At 44.8% G+C, this 21,144-nt stretch overlaps 1 protein-coding gene across 1 annotated transcript in view; it reads right to left on the minus strand.

The window, feature by feature from the left end:
• Positions 1 to 21,144, minus strand: part of LOC147724939 (testis-specific serine/threonine-protein kinase 5-like) — a 244,028-nt gene that overhangs the window by 59,645 nt on the left and 163,239 nt on the right. The window contains exon 6 of the mRNA XM_086967091.1: positions 1,915 to 2,030. Within this exon, the coding sequence (XP_086823217.1) occupies positions 1,915 to 2,030 (116 nt within the window). The remainder of the gene's footprint in view (positions 1 to 1,914; positions 2,031 to 21,144) is intronic.

A 21,144-nucleotide genomic window follows, 5' to 3' on the forward strand; every position in this document is an offset into this window, starting at 1 on the left:
AAGACACTGAGGAAGTAACAACATCCACACCACCTGGACTGATGGCGGCCAGAAACCCCATAAAACAAATGATGCGAGAGCCCCTGGATTGCAAATTAGCTAATGCTCGTGTATTGGAGGTCCCGGTCGTGTCAGTGCTCACAATATTATTATCGACTGAGGATAAATCGCACCAGGTAATGTATCCGATGACTCAGGAGTGGCTCGACAGGGTGGCCCTTTCTCCCTTTCCGAACTCAGTGCACCTGGACTTTAAACAACATCCGTGGTTCTTATCGACACAGATGGGACCCAGTGACAATGAGACTGAGAAAGCCCAGCTATTTCCGGCTCGCTACTGTTCTTTCGAATTTTTCAAGATGGCGGCTGTTCGGTTGAAGAACATTTGTGTGCCTGATTGAGAGGGTCAAGGCTGAGAATGGCCTATTGTTTCAAGACTTTTATTCAAATGGTGGCAGTGTGGGATTCACTCTATGATGTTGGTACCGGGAGGCAGTGTAGGAGAGTAATGTATCCCCCGATTTTTGCTTGATAGTGAAATGATAATATATCCGTAATAGGGGGAGGCTTAGAACTAGCGGGGGGAGAGGCCGGGAGCCTGTACGAATGGCCCTCCTCCACTTACTTCTATTAGTATTTGCAGATTAGATGGGGCGACAGGCACACTGCTAGTTGGGGTCAGGCGTAAGCTACATGCAGGGGTGCAGGGTGGGGGGTGGGGTGTTGCGCGTGTTGCGTTTTTTTATTTTATTTTCTTTCTTTACTTACTGGTTATCCTGACTCTGTTTTCAGTATTAAGGTGCCAATGCTCTATTATTCTGATTTGTCCATTTTTGCATACAAGTGTCTGTACTTTATCCTGCTTACGATTTTAGTATCGAGGGGCGCAATGATCATTGATATCCTGATTTTGTGGGTGGAGGGGCCTGTGGGCAGCACGCATTAATATAGCTAGTTTTATAATCCTGATTTGTCAAATGTGTGTTAGAGTCTCAGTGTCCTGCTTCAACAGCTGCCGATATTGCGACCTTTCAATTGTTTGATTCCTTGTATGTTTTGGACCGCATTGCACTTGATACGCTCTCATTGTTTTTCGTTTTTCTTTTTTTATAACAATAAAAAGATTTACAAAAAAAAAAATAATGGGAGTGTGCACCATCTACCAACGTCCCTTTGAAATTCTACCAGTGGCCTCTGCATGAACCTTTCCAGGAACATATCCGTCTCTAACGTTTTCCTGAGTCGCAATTTGTGGTTTGTACATACCAAAAAGCATTTTTGGAATTACCAACGGACCGATTCTGGGGCTGTTTCAGACTGCATTAGGCCTTCATACATCTGGCCCCTTGTTCTACCTAGCTCTAGGAACATTACATCACTAAAGTACCCCCTTATAATTGGTAGAGGGGACACCACTTCCATCAGGTTTGGACCAATTTTCTCTAGCTTTTCTTTTTGTGCCTGTGGCAGTGCCTTTCATTATTTTCGCGCCTCAAATGTTCGATGGACCTGTGGACACCCTCAGGTCATTGCAAGTGATTTGATTCTGCTCCCCCCTGTACCAACGCTGTTACCATTGTAACTATTAAGCTGCATTATGATTTGTCTAACCTCCATCCAATATGGACAAAAGCTTTGTATAAACCTACATACATTGATCCCTTGTGCTGTGTACAGAGTTGTGTTGTTCCTGTGGACCAAGTTCAACCTCGAAAAGCACCCAGTACAAAAATAAAAAAATACTTCCCGCCAGTTCACTCGCACCTCATGCCAACCTGAGAGTTGACGCTTCCCATGGCCAGGTTCAGGCCCTTGCCAGGTAGAATGAATGCAGATGGAATGATAAAAGATGTTGTGCCATTCAGTGATCTTATTGAGCACCATCAACGAATACTCTCAGTCCTTCCGCATTACCTCTTGAGACGGGGCAGTTGAAGGCCAGTCCTTGTCTGATCAAGTGCAGCATTTTGTAGGGCTGTCGCTCCTTGAAGGGGAGTTTCCCGGTCACCATGGCAAAAAGAATCACCCCACTGTGTAAAGAAACAAAAGCAAGTTATTGATGGAAGGGCATTGTGAGTTTGTGCTCTCGACTGTAATGATGGAGAGCTAACTTCAGGATCTTGAGACAAAGGTTATTAATTGTAAATATCAGTGGAAGCTTTGTTTTTCCCTTCCCTCCCACAGCCTACTCCTGGTAGCAAGACAGCTTGTTTCTGAGGGGCAGATGTTTCTGTGGAACCATAACATCTGCTAAATCTACAGCTGGAAATACCCTTCAAGAATATACTTTATCTTCATTGCAAAAGAATAATCACTCAAAGAAGCTCGCATTGCGATACCACACTAATCATAAAATATAACTATTGTACATTTATTCACAAAGCAAAAGATAGCAATATCATTTCATCAGCAAGTTGCTTAGGTCAATCAACATAGTCAGTCCTTGCAACTATAAAAATGCCTACTCAGTGTTGCTCAAATATGAATCTACTTTAAAAAACAAAAGACAAGAGGCGTTTGGCAAAACAGGAAGAGTTGGTTTAATTAAACACGTTGGCTGGGAGTACAGCTTACAGAAACAGGTCTGAGGACTGTCTCAAAGTACAATCAATCCAAGCAAGTTTTACACGTTTGTGGGTGTCAGAAACGTACATTTGGCGATCCTTGTTAGGTAAAAGAATGCGGGCCTTGTCTGTGAAGTCATAAATTAAATGTCCCTGATAACAAATGCTGGTGGGCATCGACCTTGCGTGGACACAATGTGGGCCAGTGGGTAGTGTGTCCGGATGTCCAGCATGAGGGGTGCATGATCACTGCATGTACTGTATGTGCTGTGTCCTGATTGGCTGTGTGTTCTTAACTCCATGTGGCATCTGACTTTATGGTGTTTTGGGAATGCGTGCACTCCTCTGGCCATGTGTGCTTTATTAGGGTCAAATTCCCTGGACCATTGTGGTGTCGCTGCGCTTGTCTGGGGGATGGGTCTGAGTTTCCTGTTTGAGCATTTGGCTGCCGGCTACGCGCCACCCCACCTGTGACCTGTCAATCAGTTACTGCGGGCCTAGATTGTATGTATTTCTGAGTCGGGGTTGATGGAGAGTTCATGAGGGATGAATTTGAAAATAGTGATGTCATTTCATTCGTGTATGCGAGTGTACCATTATAAGCATTGGTATCTTTTCTATTAATATCAACATCCGGCTTTGACTGAGCTTGTCCTCTACAATATATTATTTTGCAGCGTTTTATCCATTCAGAACTAATACTAGAGAGTCATGGCTCCGATCACTCTGAGTTAATGAGCGGATGAGTGAGGCAGGACACTCTTGTTCTGCATTTTACAGCAATACCTGCTTCTGGGAACATTGACAACGGTTTGCATCAAGAGGTTAGACAGCTCGGAATGGGTGGGGTTTTAAGCCATAATCATAATCAAGCCTCAATGGATACCATCTTCCCACATAGGGAAACTGCCTTCAGTCCAGCAACATACCAGGCTAGTGTGGCAGCTCTGGTTGACACCAAGTTAGGATAATTCAAAATGCTAAACGTGGCAGTATAAGGCTAGGTATTTCACATAACTCTTCATTGGTGGGAATTCAGGCTCCTTACCAAGCCATTACTTGATTGCTGTAGCTCTGAAATCCATCTGGATCCATGCTATTTTCTACAGCACAAATGCATCCACTATCACACTTATGAACTAACTTTACAACTACTCCCTTCTCATATAAAAAGTGCCTTAACACTGGTGGCCCATTACATCTACTTCCTTCATAGCTAAAAGTGCATTAACATATGGGACTCATTATCTCTACCAGCTTCTGATCTAATAGGTGCAGTAACACTTGAAGGCCCTTTACATCTACTTCCTTCTTATCTAAAAAGCGATTAACACTTAGAGGTCCATCCCCCCTAGTCAGGTCCACAGTCTCATTTCACCAACTTTTATTTTTAGAAAGAAATGGGTGATGATAAATAGGATTTGATTCAATGTAAAGGACTCATAAGGAATGTTTTCACAAGTTAAAGGAGCTACTACTAGTTCTGCCTTTAGTGCCCCTACTAAGACTACTACAAAAATTACTGGTCCTACATTCTTCAGTATTAGTAATTAAAAAAATCCTACACTTCGATTACAGGCACTGGAACTAGCAGGACTACTACCGGTCCATCAACTATTATTGCTTGTACTGGAACCACTACTCCAGGCCTTACTGCTAGAAGTGCACATAATACTGCTGGTAGTACTACTATTAGAATTATGTAGAATTATGACAAATTCTGTTATTCCTACAACTGGCGCCAATAATACTGCTCATACTACTATCAATAGTATTACCAAATGTACACTACTGATGCAAGTGGTGCTTTAGCTACTAATATTATTACTATCACATGAACCCATGGTCGGATACACCAAGCAGGACAGCCCCGTCGAGGATTTTACCTTCAGACTTAGCCTGCATAGTGCAGGAAAACGTCTTCAAAAGGGGCAAGGCTGAATGCTGTATCCGATAAAGTTGATGCAAAATCAATAATTATTTAGTGAGGTCTCCCAAAGCTGTTGGATTAGGCGGGAAAAGCTCAGAGCGGCAGAAATGTTATTTTCTAGCCCGCTGAGGTGCAACCATCGCCCAGATAAGTTTCATGCCTTCGGCCAGTCAAGATTTTGTCGTTGGGAATTAGTCTCTGAAATGAAAATCCTCTTCTTCCGGCAGGGCAGGGTAGCAGATTGTATCCGGCGAGGGATCCATGTGGCCTGATACCTTCTCACCGAGGGCCTGTATAAATGGATTTGCTGCTGCGGTGAAGCTCCAAGTGGAACAAACCTACTTCCTCAGCCTAGCGAAACTGCACCTTCGCCAGATCAGCTCTGGTGGTGCATCCCAGTCGTCTGGTTGCTGGAAGTAAAAATTTGTACAGTCCATGCAGGACCAATTGTGACTGGGCAACTAGAAACCAGTGAAAAGAGTTGTGTCCCTGTAGCCATACAGAAGGTCAACTCACTGACCCTTGGAGTCCACTTCGTTATCTTGGGCGTAAGGTCAGGTCCAGTCCATCTGGGCTTCTCTCAAGTTACAGTAAGCAGGGTCCTGTCCTCTTCTGATCGTCCGCATGTCCGAGAATTGTTCTGAACAGGGTTCCTTGAGGTGCCACATTCATGGGGTAAACTGGCCAGTGGGTGAAGGTGATTCCTGGCTCCTTCCTAACCAAAGGGGTCAAAGCTCCCAGGGTTGGCCCTACCCACGTTTTTAGCAGTTATGTTTGCCCTCCTGCATTCAATCCCACAGTGGTTCTTACTCCCAAAATCCAAGTGGGGAACTCGTGCTCTCTTGTGCAGAACAAATGTGTCCACCTTAAGGGGTGGCCAGGAAAATGAGCAGTCCCCTCTGCTGTATCCACTCCAAACTGGTTTGGGGGCAGCTTCCCTCCCAGTGGGTTTGGAGCTAGCAAGGCTAGCTTGAACATGGGGAACAAAGGCTAGCCGTCCTTTGGGTCTAGCTTTTTATCTGCCTGGGAAAGAGCAAGCCTAACATTGGCCCTTTACAAATTAAAGGTTCCTGAGGCAACTTCAACAATCCTTTCTGGCGGGGGAAAAAACACCACCCCATACTCAGGCTATTCTCTGCTGTAGTGGCAGTTTTCACACCTACTTGTCAGGTCAGCTTTCCCAGGATAATACTAACTAGCCTATATGGTACTCAGGCAAGAAAAGTAAAAGTTACTTTTCCCACATATTTAATAAAAGTCCGACTACATCAATTGTTTGGATTTTTAACAAATAAGGAAAATAGACGTCAAATGACTATTTTATCTCTTTTCTGTCAATAGTTACAGATTAAAGTTTATAATATGTACTTTGACCTTTTCCCGGATCCAGCTAGCGCTGCAACTGAAAATAGTGTTTGGGGGTAGTATCTGGATGAACATGGCAACTTTAATTTTGCATATGTTTGTTCCCCTTTTAAATATCAGACACCTCACCTTGTGGGCAACAGGGTGTACTTACAGGTGACTTGTTAATATTTAAAAGCAGGGTTTCCCACCCGTCAAAAATGTTTATATTTTGGCAGGTTTGACAGCAGGTTTTTGGGTTGCAGTAGTCAGGCTACACATGGTAGGCCTGAAACCATGTTTTAAAGGTCCACTCTGTAGATGTCAGAATAGGCACTACAGTTCACAGGTAGTATTGACAGAATGGATACAAACAGGCTAATGGGCGCTCTACAACATATTATCAGGGTATATTTTAGAGTATATCACATTTGGTGCATCTAAGAGGGTGAATGTGTATCCAACATTCACAAGTCCCGCATGTGCAGAAACGAACAAAAACAATACCCTCTGAGCACACTATTATTAATTCTCTCTGTAAATATAGCACCAGTCTTATTGGCAAATGTCACTTTTCAGTAAATCAGAATTAGAAAGTCCAGGTCTCCTCCAATTTAAGGTTTCAGAGTTCATCTGTATTTATTTTCATGTCATCAATCATCTCTTGATAATCACTTGTTCATGGTACGTCAGCCGCCATTACCACCTTGTGTGTGTATTTACAATTCTAGACCATTATCTCTTAATCCTGTCCTAGAAAAAATTGATATTCATTATCAATATTTAATCCTTTCTCAACCGCTTTCAATTTCATAATCCAAATTACCTCCCTGCGTCTGCGTTTCAGTAATCTGTTTCCCCCTCGAAGGTCCTGTGTCACATAATCAATTCCATGATAACTAAATTGGGGTATTGCACCGTTACATCACAACTTTTACAACGCACTTCTATTACAACGCAACTTTTACAACGCTGGATCCATTACATCGCATGCCTTTACAACGCATGACATTACATAGCAGATGCTATTACAACGCATGTTATTACAAAGTAAGTATAGGTAAGTATTTAATTTTTTTTATTTTATTTAATATTATTTAATTAATTTAATTAATAATAATAATAAATAAATATATTAATTTATGTTTTTTTATTTTATAAATTAAATATATTAATTTAAGTAATTTTAAAAAATAAGTATGAGTATAGGAGTATATGTTTTGGGGTACTGTGGTATATGTTTTGGGGTACAGGGGTAATTTTAGGTTTTAGGGCTGGGTTTGGGTTTTGGGGTACAGGGGTATTTTTAGGTTTTAGGGCTGGGTTTGGGTTTTGAGGTACAGGGGTATTTTAGGTTTTAGGGCTGGGTTTGGGTTTTGGGGTACAGGGGTATTTTTAGGTTTTAGGGCTGGGTTTGGGTTTTGGGGTACAGGGGTATTTTTAGGTTTTAGGGCTGGGTTTGGGTTTTGGGGTACAGGGGTATTTTTAGGTTTTAGGGCTGGGTTTGGGTTTTGGGGTACAGGGGTTTTTTAGGTTTTAGGGATGGGTTTGGGTTTTGGGGTACAGGGGTAATTTTGGGTTTTAGGGCTGGGTTTGGGTTTTGGGGTACAGGGGTATTTTTAGGTTTTAGGGCTGGGTTTGGGTTTTGGGGTACAGGGGTATTTTTAGGTTTTAGGGCTGGGTTTGGGTTTTTGGGTACAGGGGTTTTTTAGGTTTTAGGGCTGGGTTTGGGTTTTGGGGTACAGGGGTATTTTTAGGTTTTAGGGCTGGGTTTGGGTTTTGAGGTACAGGGGTATTTTTAGTGTTCAGGGCTGGGGTTGGGGTTTGGGGTACAGGGTTATTTTTAGGGTTCAGGGCTGGGTTTGGGTTTTGGGGTACAGGAGTATTTTTAGTGTTCAGTTTTTAAATAAATAATTTAAAATAATTAAAAAAAAATTTGATTAATTTTATTTATTATTATAGTTCTTTAATAATAATAATAATAATAGTTCTTTTAAAAATAAACTAGTTTTTAAAATATATATAAGTACAAATTAATTATTTTTAAATAATTAAATTTTTTAAAATAATTATATGTAATTAAATTTCCTTTTTAAGTAAAATAATATACTTACCTATACTTACGTTGTAATGGCATGCGTTGTAATAGCATCTGCTATGTAATGTCTTGCGTTGTAATGGTATGCGTTGTAAATGTTGCTGCGTTGTAAAAATTGCGATGTAACGGTCTGCGTTGTAAAATTACACGTTGTAACGTCATACATCCCTAAATTGGTGTTCTTGTTTCTTCTCACTATTCTGTATAAAATGAGCATCAATTGGATACCTCGTATCTCCATTTTTCCAGGCTCAGAAATTATTCTGTCATTCTATCTCTCAACCTCCTGATCATGCTGCCTACATATATTTGTCCACATGTGCAGGATATTACATAAACCACGAAGGTGGTGTCACAGTTTATAAAAGCATCAATCTGGTCAACCTCTGAGCCGTTATAACGGAAACTCGTCACTTTTTTCTTGGCCCATTGGCATGAATTACAACGCCCACATTTGTGGAATCCCTTTGTCCTACTCGTTAACCAAGTACAGGTTCTAGCAGGGTAACTAGGACTCAAGTCATTAGCCAACGTTTTGCCCTTCTTAAAGGTAATGGAAGGCCTCTCACCAATATATACTATTAAGTCTCTGTCTGCTTTCAGCAGATGCCAATGTTTGTTGATAATAGAGTATAACTTATGTGATTCTGTATTAAAATGGGTCATGAGACGCACTTTCTGTTCTTTTTTATCATCCATTACTACTCTCTTGGGTACCAAAGTCTGTGATCGTCTAAGCAGACATGCTCTCCTCCTGGCCTTGTCAATCACAGTTGACTCATAACCCCTTGCCTGAAATCTTTTTGTCATATCATGGACATTCCTCTGAAAATCATCATCCTCCGAACAGTTCCTCCTCGCCCTAACAATCTCGCCGTAAGGTATCGATCTTATCTGGCATTTAGGGTGACAGCTCGTCGCATCGAATTGCAACTTGTCTCTTTGCGATAAATTCTAGAACAAAGCCTCATATCCTGAATATATCATTCTACATCCAAAAAAGTAATTCTCCACTTGTCATATTGTGTGGTGAACCGCAAGTTCACATCGTTATCATTCAAATATTTAAAAAAGTTATTCAGATTATCAAGGGTCCCAGTCCAAATCATGAGGCAGTCGTCTATAAATCGACCCCAATATTGGATATATTCAAGATATCAAGAGATGATTGATGACATGAAAATAAATACAGATGACATTTGAAACCTTAAATTAGAGGAGACCTGGACTTTCCAATTCTGATTTACTGAAAAGTGACATTTGCCAATAAGACTGGTGCTATATTTACAGAGAGAATTAATAATAGTGTGCTCAGAGGGTATTGTTTTAGTTCACAGGTAGTGTTTTAATTTCCAGGCCCTGGGTTTATTTCTACACCATATACTAGGAACTTGTAGGTAATGTACAAATGTCAATCTGGAGTAAGTCAATTTATCATGTTTAAGGAGGTAGTTCTAACATTTTACAGAGTTCTAAGTCCAGCAAAACAGATGGAGCAAAAATTGAAGGGAAATCATGTAAAAAACGGTTAATTCCTGCACTTTGATACACCCAATTTTATACAACATTGTAAAGTGCTTGTTTTTGAGATTTGATATATTCTGAGCCATACCATTTATAAAACACTTGTGGTTGAGAGCACGAGTTGTGAGTTCAAAATCCTTCCAGGTTTAAGACCAGTAGAGTTTTTGTTGAAAGTTTAAAATGTGTCCAGTTCTTAAAACTGTAAAGTGGTAGAGGTTTGCAGTTTGAGACACTCTTAATCCCACAAATCAGAAAACAATGAAAAAGTAAAAGTTTGTGAAACTCTAAGTTATACACACTGTAAAGTGCTTATGGTTCAGAGCTTGAGACACTTCCAGTTCTATAGTGCTGCTGGTTGAGGCGTATATAGGGTTTTGAGTTACAAGTTTAAGATACCTGCGTTCATTTTTTTTCTTTTTTCTAAACACAATTTTTATTGTTTTGTACACAGAGAAGACGGTATTGTGACAAAAAACATCAGTAAAACCACCCCTCCCAACCATTATCCCAGGCCAAATACACGTACGGTGGCGTCTGCCGTTGCCCATAGAGGTATGTAGACAGTCTTCAAATGTCCAGGTGTTTGCCTCGTAACTCCTGAGAGACAACAACCTATATCTCCTACAATCTCCTCCCACCCTCCAAACTCGAACCCACACCCCTCCCCCATCTTCCCACCCCCCCAACCCTCCCCCACCCTTGCGAACAATAAAGCCAAACACCAAAAGCATATATCCCACAACCCCCCCGCCCCCCTCCCCATCCCCCACACTCCCCAGGCATGTCGGAGTACTACCAGTGCGGGCTGGAACCAACCATCGGCAGGTCCATCCAGAAACGGACCATCAGAAGCAGGCAGATATTGTCAACATTCGTCTCGTGATAGGGGTAGCAATCTAGCCCCTCAGCAGATGGCGGCCCATACTATGTCACATGAGGCGCTGGGCTATGCGCGGGGGATTCTTCGTCTTCAGCCTCCGTAAGTGCGAGTTCCAGGACCAACCTTTCCCAGGCCCTTGTTAAGATGCCTGCGTTCATCAACCATAAAGTGCTTCTTGCTAAGAGTTTGAGCTGCTCCCAGTTTTACAAACCATAAAGTGCTTGTGGTTGAATATTTGAGTTACTTCCAGGTTCACGACTTCAAAAGCACTTATGGTTGAGAGTTTGAGACAGATCTACAACCCATAGGGGGCTTGTGTTTGAGACCTTGAAACGCACCTGCTTCTACAATTCATGAAGTGCTGGCACCGTCCCAGATCTGCAATCCATTAAGTTGTACTGACTGAGAGATTGTGGTGCTTCTGGTTCTATGAGCCATCGAACCTTTGTGGTGAACAGTTTGATATGCCTCCAATTCCATTACCCACAAAGTGCTTCAGGTTCGAAGTTTGAGATCCTTCAGATCTACAGCCTGTAAAGTAATTGTGACTGAATACTTGAAACAATTCATGTTCTAAAATCTATAAAGAACTTGCAGAAGACAGTTTGAGACTTTTGTTGTTCTACAATGCCTAAAGATCTTGTGTTTGAGACTTTGAGGTGGTCCCACTTCTACAGTCTGCAAAACACTCATGCTTGAGAATCTGAGATGCTCCCAGTTCTACACCTCAAAAAAGCTTGTAGGATTCATGATCTGCTTCAGGTTAAGAATTCAACTAATCCTAATCCTGTTTGAGGAGGAAGGAGGGGACCAAACAAAGCATGGTATTGCGACACCGAAGAGTCTGCTTCCAGAATGATGGCTCCTGCAGATGGGACAATGATGAGTTTTGACAGGTCTCAGCCTACCACAATTCTCACCTAAATCATAACGGCTTCTTTCAAGTAAGGGAATTCCAGGGGGCTGAAGTACCTCACGGTGCATTGAGCTGAACGCTTATCTGCAGGCCTCTAGATCGAGCAATGCAAGACCTTACTTTGCACTGCAATGTATCTGAAACGTGGACTGCTTGGAAAATAATTAGGGTACAACCTATAGCAGAGCAATAAAACAGGAGGCAAGAAAAGCAGTAGTGAGAGGGGTGTATATGGGGAAAATGTATGGAATAACATGTCAGCAAGAGGCAGATATTAAAAAAGAAGAAATATAAGACATCACAATCAACCCAGATCCTGAAGACCGACCTACTAGAGCACAAACATTACCATGCTGAATTACATGCATTGACAAATTTTCACATACCACCTATGGACAGAAATTCCACATCTAAGAAGATAAGATTGGTAGGATTTTAGAATCATTACTGGAAACAGAAAGTCAAGGGAAACTTATTCTTATTATAATAGAACGAGAATAGAGACCACAAAATATGTCACACTAAATAATGGGGAATGTTTTAACTCCTTCACTGATCTTTACGCTAAACCGGATCCTACCAACTCACAGTTGCTGCATAAGTATTCTTCCTAGATAGATGACTCAGCCACACTTGCCACACCCTATAGGATATCTCGGGAGAAGAGCCTACGACACATCCGGTGATCCAGACCATATTGGCTATGTATGGACCCAGGACACCACCTTATCACTTGCCCCTCCGAATGCACTTTGTCAAAAATTAGAGGTCTCTGCTTCCTTAGCCCCACCGCAGCCGATTAGGTGCTGCCTGGGGTTCGATCTCTTAGCGCCCGCCATCTTGGGTGTGGAGCAGGCGAGCGGTCTAGTGCTCGGCCCCTCCCGCCCCAGCAACTATAAAATGGTCCCCCCTCACAGGGAGCGCAGGCCGGCGGCACGCTGGCGCGCCGGTGGCGCGCCGTCCGTGCCAGGCCGGGCCCAGGGGCCAGTGACACTGGTCGACTCTTCTCTTATTCAGCAAACACCCTCAGACAGCTACAAGCTACGCATCTGCCGCTCTCCCCTGGTGCAGTGAGGTGGATTAACTCCGCTGGCATTGCCCGTAGGGCATCTAGCTCCCCTGAGAGCCGTAGCTATGCTGCGGGCCTGGAATGAGTGAGACATCTGTTTGTGTGATGTACTTGAACACACGCTCTTTGGGAAAGCACCATTTAGACATCTTTATCCTCCTTACCACTGAAAAACCTGATATATTACTAATTACAGAAACATGGCTTACCATTGACTCCCATCCCGACATGCTGGCGGCCCTTCCCCCAGATTACTACATCCTCCATGCTGAAGGCCCTTCAGGCCTCACTGGGGGTGGGGTGGCAGCCATCATACTGAAACAATTTAAATGTATCTCCTCTGCTTCTCTTGTCCTTCCTGAGGTGGACAATTTGGTCATCAGCCTAAAAACAGAGGCTGGTGCCCTTACAATTATACTCCTATATCGGCCCCCCCATCCCATGCCTTTGTTTCCTATAGAGTGAACAGTTGGCACATTTAATGACACTTCACGCCAGAATCGCTCTTTTTGGCGACTTCAATTATTGGTTTAATGATGAGAAAGCTGGCCCTCATGCCACGGAACTGTTCGAAGCTCTAACCAGTCTTAATCTTGTCCAACAAATCTCCGTGCCCACTCATATCAAGGGTCACACCCTCGACCATATCTGGACTCATGAGTTAGCATTATCCTGTCCAGTCATCTCTCCTTGCATCTGGTCAGATCACCATCTAATTGATACCACCATTACTGTTAGTGGCAGGGTCAAGGCCCCCATCCTGGCAGGTGGGTCATCACGTAAATGGAGTTCCTATGACTCCTAAGGCTTTCTTGCTGCCCTGGCCAAGACTCGTCCTACCATCGACATCGATGCCAGTATCGAGGTAATGGAAGGTGACATCTGCAACTGGCTTAAGATGGCCAGCGATCAGTTTGCCCCTCTCACTAAATTTCCACACACTAGACATAGTAATTCACATAGATGGTTCTCTAGCGCCCTCAAAGAACAGAAATTGAAGGTGCGTCAGCTAGAACGGATCTGGAGATGCAATTACTCCGACTCCTATAGATTGCTGTTTGTGGCAGCCCGCAAAGACTATAAAGGCGCAATCTCCTTGGCCAAATCCACACACATCTCTGACAAAATTCTTTCTGCCCATAATAAACCTAAAGAAATTTTCAAAATCATGAAGAAACTCACCACGGACGACAGAACCCTTTTCACCCAGATTCCAACCCAAGAGACCTGTGATGCTCTGAACTCTTTTTTCATCAACAAAATAGTTAACATCAAGAACTCCATCCCTCCTTTTATCTCCGTGGGGTTTTCGGACACTTCCCCCATCAATCATCAGTCCTTCACTCAGTTCCCTATCCTTAACCCCAACTCCCTGGCCGAACTTGCGGCTCGTGTTAAATATGGGTCCCCTAACGATTGTTGCCCTCCCTCTGTCCTTCGGGACGTCTGTCTCACTTTACCGGATTGCATACTGCCCTTGTTAAATGCTTCCCTCAACACCGGCACGGTCCCCAGCTGCTTCAAGGAAGCCATTCTAGTGCCCCTGTTGAAGAAACTAGGTGCGGATCCTGTCGATCCCTCCAATTATCGTCCCATCTCCCTCCTGCCCTACCTGTCCAAGCTCCTCGAGGCTCATGTTACCAGATGCCTCTCAAATTTCATTGAGAGCTCCTGCCATCTCGAACCTAACCAAGCCAGCTTCAGGCCGGCCCATACTACAGAGGCCGTCATCTTGGCAGTATTGGACGCTCTGAGGGGGAATGCTGACAAAGGGTCACCTCAGGCCCTCGTGCTACTGGATTTGTCGGCTGCTTTCGACACGGTGGACTATAACATCCTTCTCCACCGTTTCGGACAGGCCGGCATCCAGGGCCCTGTCCTCAATTGGATCTAGTCTTTTCTCGCTGGCAAAACACAAGCTGTTCGACTGGGCCCTTTCTTTTTTTTAAAAAAATTTTTTGAAAACCTTTATTGTGCATCAAGAAAGGAACAAATACGGGCCCACAACCATCAGGCCGGCCACAGATACTCATGAAGCACCAGTGCATGCAATACGGCGACACAGTAATACGTCATTACCATCAGCAAGTATTTAAGAGTTACACTGTAAAGCGCCGTGATACCATGTCCCAGGATCAATGAAGGTTCATTTTAAATTTTTCTTGCAGCTATTAAGATTCAATTTGTACGTTTTCTTAATCATGAATGAGAAATAATAGGCTAAGAAGGCAGAGTCCGTGCAGGTGGAACATGACATTAGCTACAATTCACCATGCAATCTGACAACCCAACAATCAAGTCCCCCCCAGGCGGCATGGCAGCTAGAAGTATACGCAACATGGGTATCAGTCCTAACATCCCACCCAATGTCCGCCGCCACCCATCCCCTAGTAGGCCTAGACACGGACCAAGACAGAAGAAAGAGGAAAAACAAAAGTGAAAAGAAAAAATAAGGCACCATAGAAACTGAAACTAGAAACTAAAATTCTAACCTCCCACCCTACACGCATGCAGAGGCTACGGCCTGCCCCCCCCCCCCCCCAGCAGTGTGTCTGTCGCCCAATAAACCCGAAATATAGCAAGAAGAAAGGAAGGAAAAGAAAAAAAAAAGAGTACTATAATATCCAAAATATAGAGAGTGAGAAAAGAGCATCCTAATCTTCAACTCTCATAAAAGTCGGGAGGAGGTCAGTTCCACATACTCCCGGTCACCACCGGCCCCGTAAGCATCGTCCACCCCAATTGTCATCAGCACGACGGAAGTAGCAAGCAGAACTGCAGATGGGGAGAGTCATTTCTAAATGTGCGAACAAATCAGACAGAAAGCAGTCCCAACCTAGTCCCCGCCCGTCAATGCGTCCATTACACTAAAGAAATCACCTAGCCCTGGCCCGATCTTGGATGTCCCCACGTACCCACCCCCCGTGAGAAGCCACTACCTTCGGAGAGAAAAAAAAAGCCCGCCCCAGTGAGAACAAAGAGGCAAAATGGCCGCACTCGGTAACGAAGAAATGTCCAAGGACAAAATGGACGTCGCCGGTCCCAAACAGAGCCAACACATAGAAGGAGCTGCAGTTTCAAAGCAATAACACTTTGCAGTGTAGAAGGTATCGATGTCTCCATTGAATAGGCACAGTCTAACAGGATAGTCAGGTGTTGCAGCAGCAGCCCCATGGACTCCGTGGGCGAGGTTGTGTGCTGCACCGGGGAGAGAGACATTGTAGCAGCGCTAGGGCGGCCAGACCGCAGCTCACACTCTGTATCATCGCGAAGTAGCTGTTCAGTCACACACTCCCGTGGCAACAATGTTTCACAGACAGGGATCAGCGGAGGCTGATCGACATAGCGAGGAGAGAGAACTGGTAAAGTATAGCCCGATCCAATCACAAATCCGTCCAGCTTCTCCCCCAACAGTCTCGAGCTTGCACGCCACTCGTCCTTCAGTTGAGTAAGAGCAAGAAGAACAAAGGCGCGGGTAAATGTCGGTTGATCATCCATTACCTCCGTGTTACGAGGCGCAGTAGACAGGACCGCTTCCCAATCGGGTACGAGCTGGGTACACCGGGCAGGAGCCGAGGCGCCGTCCGCCATTACTGTTGGGGAGCCAGCCGTCTTGATCCTGCCTTCAGGGACAACAAAGGATTACAGGCGAGGTCAGCGCTATGGTGCGACAAACCACCCCTTTGGGACAGGACAAGTCCGCAATCGTGGACGGCATGTAGCGAGGAGTCCCTCTCCGCTCGGCCCAGGCAGAGGCGATCCAAGGAAAGAGCCCCGGCAGCCGGAGCACCTCCGACACTGGAGGAAACAAAGCGCGGCTCACCTTCAGCGTCCCGCAGATGGAAGCGGTAAATTAGACTCCCAGCTGGCCAGCATTACCCTCCACACAAGCGCCCGGTGTAAACGACCACAGATCCAATCGACCAACACAGGATGTCAGCGCCGCTCCAGAATGATCGGCCCCCGCAGCTGCAGCAATCACAGGCGGCGCGCTGTATCGCAGGCCCCGGGTCCAGGGCTAGGGTAGGCGTCGGCGTGCATCTCGACGAAACCTCAGGTTAGCAGACAGGTAGGGAAACCGGAGGAACACCAATAGAATCAGAAAACTTTTCCAAACATCCCGCTGGTACGCAATAGCAGGATAGTGGACAGGATAGCTGTGCGGGAAACAAAGGCTCAGGGAGCCGGGAGACTACACGTCCGTCTCCGCGGCCATCTTGGCTCCTCCAAACCGACTGGGCCCTTTCATGGCAGCCAGGGTACCCACGACCTGCGGAGTCCCTCAGGGCTCCTCTATTTCCCCCCTTCTATTCAACTTATACCTCCGGCCACTGATTCATTCGCTCAAGAGGTGGGACATCACAGTGTTCAACTATGCTGATGATTTGCAAATCATCTTCCCTCTTGACTCCCCCGATGCAGCTAAACATTTTCAAGCAGTTATGACCCACATACAGTTGTGGATGAACCACAACTAATTAAAATTAAATCCAGTGAAAACGGAGCTTATCCTTCCTGGTAATAGCCCGGCATACTGGGGTCCCCAGTTCTGGCCCAAGGAGTTGGGTTCCCCCCCTGCCCCGGTAAGCTCGGTGAAGAGCTTGAGGGTGGTTATTGATGTGGAACTCTCTCTCAAGGCCCAAGTAGGGGCTGTGATCTCCTCCAGTATGTTCCAACTGCGTAAAATCCGCAAAATAGCCCATCTACTACCGCACGCGGCATTGGTCCAGGTCGTGATCTCCTTGGTATTATCCCGCCTTGACTTCTCGAACTCCCTATACCATGGACTCCCACAGTCACTGCTCCGCCGTCTCCAAATTGTACAAAATCAGGCTGCCAGACTTATTTATAAAACTCCAAAGTGGCAATCAGCGAAACCACTTTTATGCAAACTGCACTGGCTGCAAGTTGAGCAAAGGGCGGCCTTTAAGATCGGCAGCCTGACTTTCAAGGCTCTCCACTGCACTAGTCCTGATTTCCTCAAAACATTGATCACGCAGTACCGCCCGGTGCGCAACCTCCGTTCGGCTCTCCTTCACCTGCTGGTCGCCCCTACAGTAAAACTCAAAAAGTTTGGCGGCCACAGGTTTGCCCACCTGGCCCCTAAATTATGGAATCCTTTCCCCTTGTCAGTTAAGTCCAGCTCCTCCCTACTGAATTTTAAGAAACTTTTGAAAACCTGGCTTTTCACCCAAACTGGTTAGTCGGCCCCCTGCAATCTCTGCACTCTTTCTTTTAGCGCCAGGAAGCTTATGGTGTCAGCGCGCTTTATAAATCTCGGTTAAGATAAGATAAGATAAGGAGGGTACTTCATGAAAAAGATTGGGAACAGCACGTGAGTTCCTGAAGAAAGTCTTCCGCAGCTCACGGTTCAAGAATATACCATTTTTCATATTACACAGGGCATAAGTAACCCCCGCACAGCTTCATCGCTACTTCCTAAAGACCTCATTTGAATGCCCCCACTCCTGCGCCCCAGATGCGACACTCATGCATATGTTATTGTCATGCCCAACCCGTCAGGACTACTGGCACAGGCACACCATCCATACCACGTTACAAGAAGGCACAGTACTCCCAGACATACGCAGCATGGGACTCGTTTTGCAGCTCTGGGAAGTACAATTCTTGTAGAACTATTTTTTTAGATGTAAGTGCACATGTGCAAGGGAAAAATGCAGTTGCTCACAGCGAAGGCATCCAATGGCTGAAATTTGCCGGCCCACTGATCTATGCCTTGTGCTGCGGTGGGAGCATTCTTTAATTGATGTCTGAACAGACCAATGGTGAAAGAGTATTGATTGATTGCTGTATATATGTGCATACGTTTGTATGGTGTTTTTGAAGAACATGAGGTTGGCAAGACCTTAAGAGAAACAGACATAGGCAATATTGAAAGGCAGAGATGAGCCTTTGCAGAGCTAAAGGACACATTGTGATTGACTGGCAGGAGGATAAGGGCCTGGTTTTTGATGCTGGCTGCATGATGACCGATCCTGCCTTCGGAGTGGACCTAACAAGCCGGAGGGACATGTTTTGCTACAAACCATGCTGTGGGTATAAAAGTAACTGATGTGGTGTACTTCACAACCTGCTCGACTGTAATTAATCCCTCTACAACTAGATCCCGACAGCTGAGCTTTATCTGTGTGCCCTGGATGGTTTTTATTGCCATCAAAGTGTTAATATGAAGTGTTGCACGGATGGCAAAGCGCTTGCAGTTGAGAGTTCGAGGCACTCATAGTTCTACAACATACAAAGTGCTTGTGGTTCAGTAGAGTTTGCGGTGCTCCCAGGTCTGAGCGCCTGAGGTACTCTCGGGTCTGTTGACATGAAGTGCGTGTGGGTAAGATTTCGAGTAGTCTCAATACTTCGACACACTCAATGTGTGCAACTGAAACACTGCTTCCACAGCACACACTGCTCAGATCACACACAGAAGTCACATGGCAAATACAAATCAACAAAACAAAAAGAGTCGCCCAGAGGGCCTGGCAACCAGTAGGAAGGGTGAGTCATGCTCTGGTGACAGTCAGATCCGTGCGAGTCAAGAGGCGGCTCCTGACTGCCAGGGACACCGCTGGGGAAAAGAGGAACAGAAACCACGCCTTAACCAACAAGCACTGTCTGTGCTCAGCACATCCGCACTGCACCACACTGGGCCAGCACTGAGCCCCGTGCCCCGCGAGCCCAGAAGCGACCCGAGATAGCCTCATAATGATCATTACTGTCCTTATATAGCACACTCTACCATATGTCTGGTCTGTAGGTGCTAATTATAGGGGTACATGATTACCCAGTCCAATGGTACTCATTTTATCAGCCTCGCAACGATGAATGGCTGAGTGGGCCCACCAGGATCCGAACCGCTTAGCTACAAGTCACACAGAGCTCTACAAAGGATGCACGAGCTCTCGAACTCGCCGAGTTAGCAGAAAGCAGAGAGTAGAGGGGAAGTGTGGGAGGCAGCACTCAGACACAGCCAATCCTCCATTATTTAACAGATAGAAATAAGAAACAGACAATTCACAGCGCCTAGAGATGTATTCAGGGTAAGAGTGCGCTTTATACGTGCATTAAGTCAGTCAGTGACCTGTGCTGCTCTACATCAGTGGTGCAGAAGGTTCACTTTGCCCTGGTCGCCGCCCTCCCCGCCAGGACTGATATAGATGGATTGTCAGCATGAAAATCCTCCTCTACTCCTCCTCACAGAGGACCCCATTTATGCTGGAGCAGTAACAGGGGCTCCACCCAAGATGGCGGATCCACGGCTATCGCCAGCAGCCTCGACCCCCCAGGGCGGCCGCCCGGCATGGAGCGAAATCTGGGCAGTGACTGTAAAAAACAAGCAGTTGCAATGCGTAATTGGTCTTGCATTTGTGAGAGTTAGAAGTATTGGCATTGTAAATGACAATGGCCCATTTGTATCAAGCCTTTTTCCCGTTTGCAAACAGTCCGTTTGCGAATTGGAAAAAGCCTTTTGAGATGTATCATCCCAAAAGGCAATTGCAGAATTTGCGATTCTCTATTTTGCGAATGCAATTAAGGAATTGCAAATTGCGATTCCTTAAACGCAATTCTGGAAGCATCAGAAATTTGCTATTTGGCCTTAAGGAATTTCATATTACCACCAACTTTAAGTTGGTGGTAATTAGCAATTTTCTTTAAAAAACGCACTTTTTTGATTTTTTAAAAGTGCCATATGTTGCACATACATGCCCTGGGGCCTGTATGTGCGCAAAATATGCACACATGCGTATTTCAGGGGTGCAACAGGGTGTCCTTTTGGCACCCTTGCAATCCTGAAATTGCATTCTCAATTTGAGATTCTCTAATTGGTAATCGCAAATTGAGAATGTCTTCCCATTCATTCCTACCGGCCTCCTAGCACATAGGAATGAATGGGAAGGTATTCCTTATTTGCCAATCTCAATTTGCGATTTGCATATAAGGAATATGTAGGATTCACAAAATTTTTAGCAAATCCTACATACATTGCATTTTGCAATTTTCTAATTACGATTCGCTAAAAATCGCAATGTGAGAATCGCAAAACTCTTTTTTGATACATATGGCCCAATGTCTTTTACCTACCAACGCAAAAGAGGAAAGCAAATAGAAACAGAATGTTCGAGAAAGGAGAAACATGACACAGGATGGAACAAATCTGTGGAAGGGGGACAACTGGAGTGAAGAGAAAATAAATGGGAAATTGGAAACGGCACAATAAAGATAGAATGATCAAAAAGGGAAGTAAAGAAAGCAAAAATTAACAAAGATTGACAAATTAAAGAAATCAGGAAATGAAAAACAAACAGAAAACCAGCAGAAGAAAATAAATGAAAGCAGAGCAAACAGAAAAAAGCAAGATGGATTACATGGAGTAGAAAGGCTAGGGTTGCCAATCCGTGTTTCGAATGGCCATGAAATCCCCCCCCACAGACCAACAAAACATTTCTGTAGGGGAAGCAGCCAATGCACAAAATCAGCATGATAGAAAATCGATTGAAACTTAAAGGCTTATAATGTATCCAGTTCCCCCTCTCTTTGGTCTTTCACTGCAGGACACTGCACTGTGTGCAGCGAGTCAATGTACACTGAAAGGAGCTATGAAAAGCGCTAGCTGCGAAACGACTTGATTATAAGCACTACAACATTTAAGGCAGTATAACAGCCTCTTAAAACCCAACAGAGAATACAGGAAAATGCTTAAACACTCAGGGTCACAGTGCTCCTAACAAGCCTCTAGGCGATGTGCTGAGTGGACGCTGCCCAACTTATTTCTGAGGGTGGGGGGGCCGGACAGGGGTTATGTCGGA

The sequence above is a fragment of the Lissotriton vulgaris genome, chromosome 4_1 (genome assembly GCF_964263255.1).
Source record: "Lissotriton vulgaris chromosome 4_1, aLisVul1.2, whole genome shotgun sequence".
In the NCBI taxonomy this organism is placed as follows: Eukaryota; Metazoa; Chordata; class Amphibia; order Caudata; family Salamandridae; genus Lissotriton; species Lissotriton vulgaris.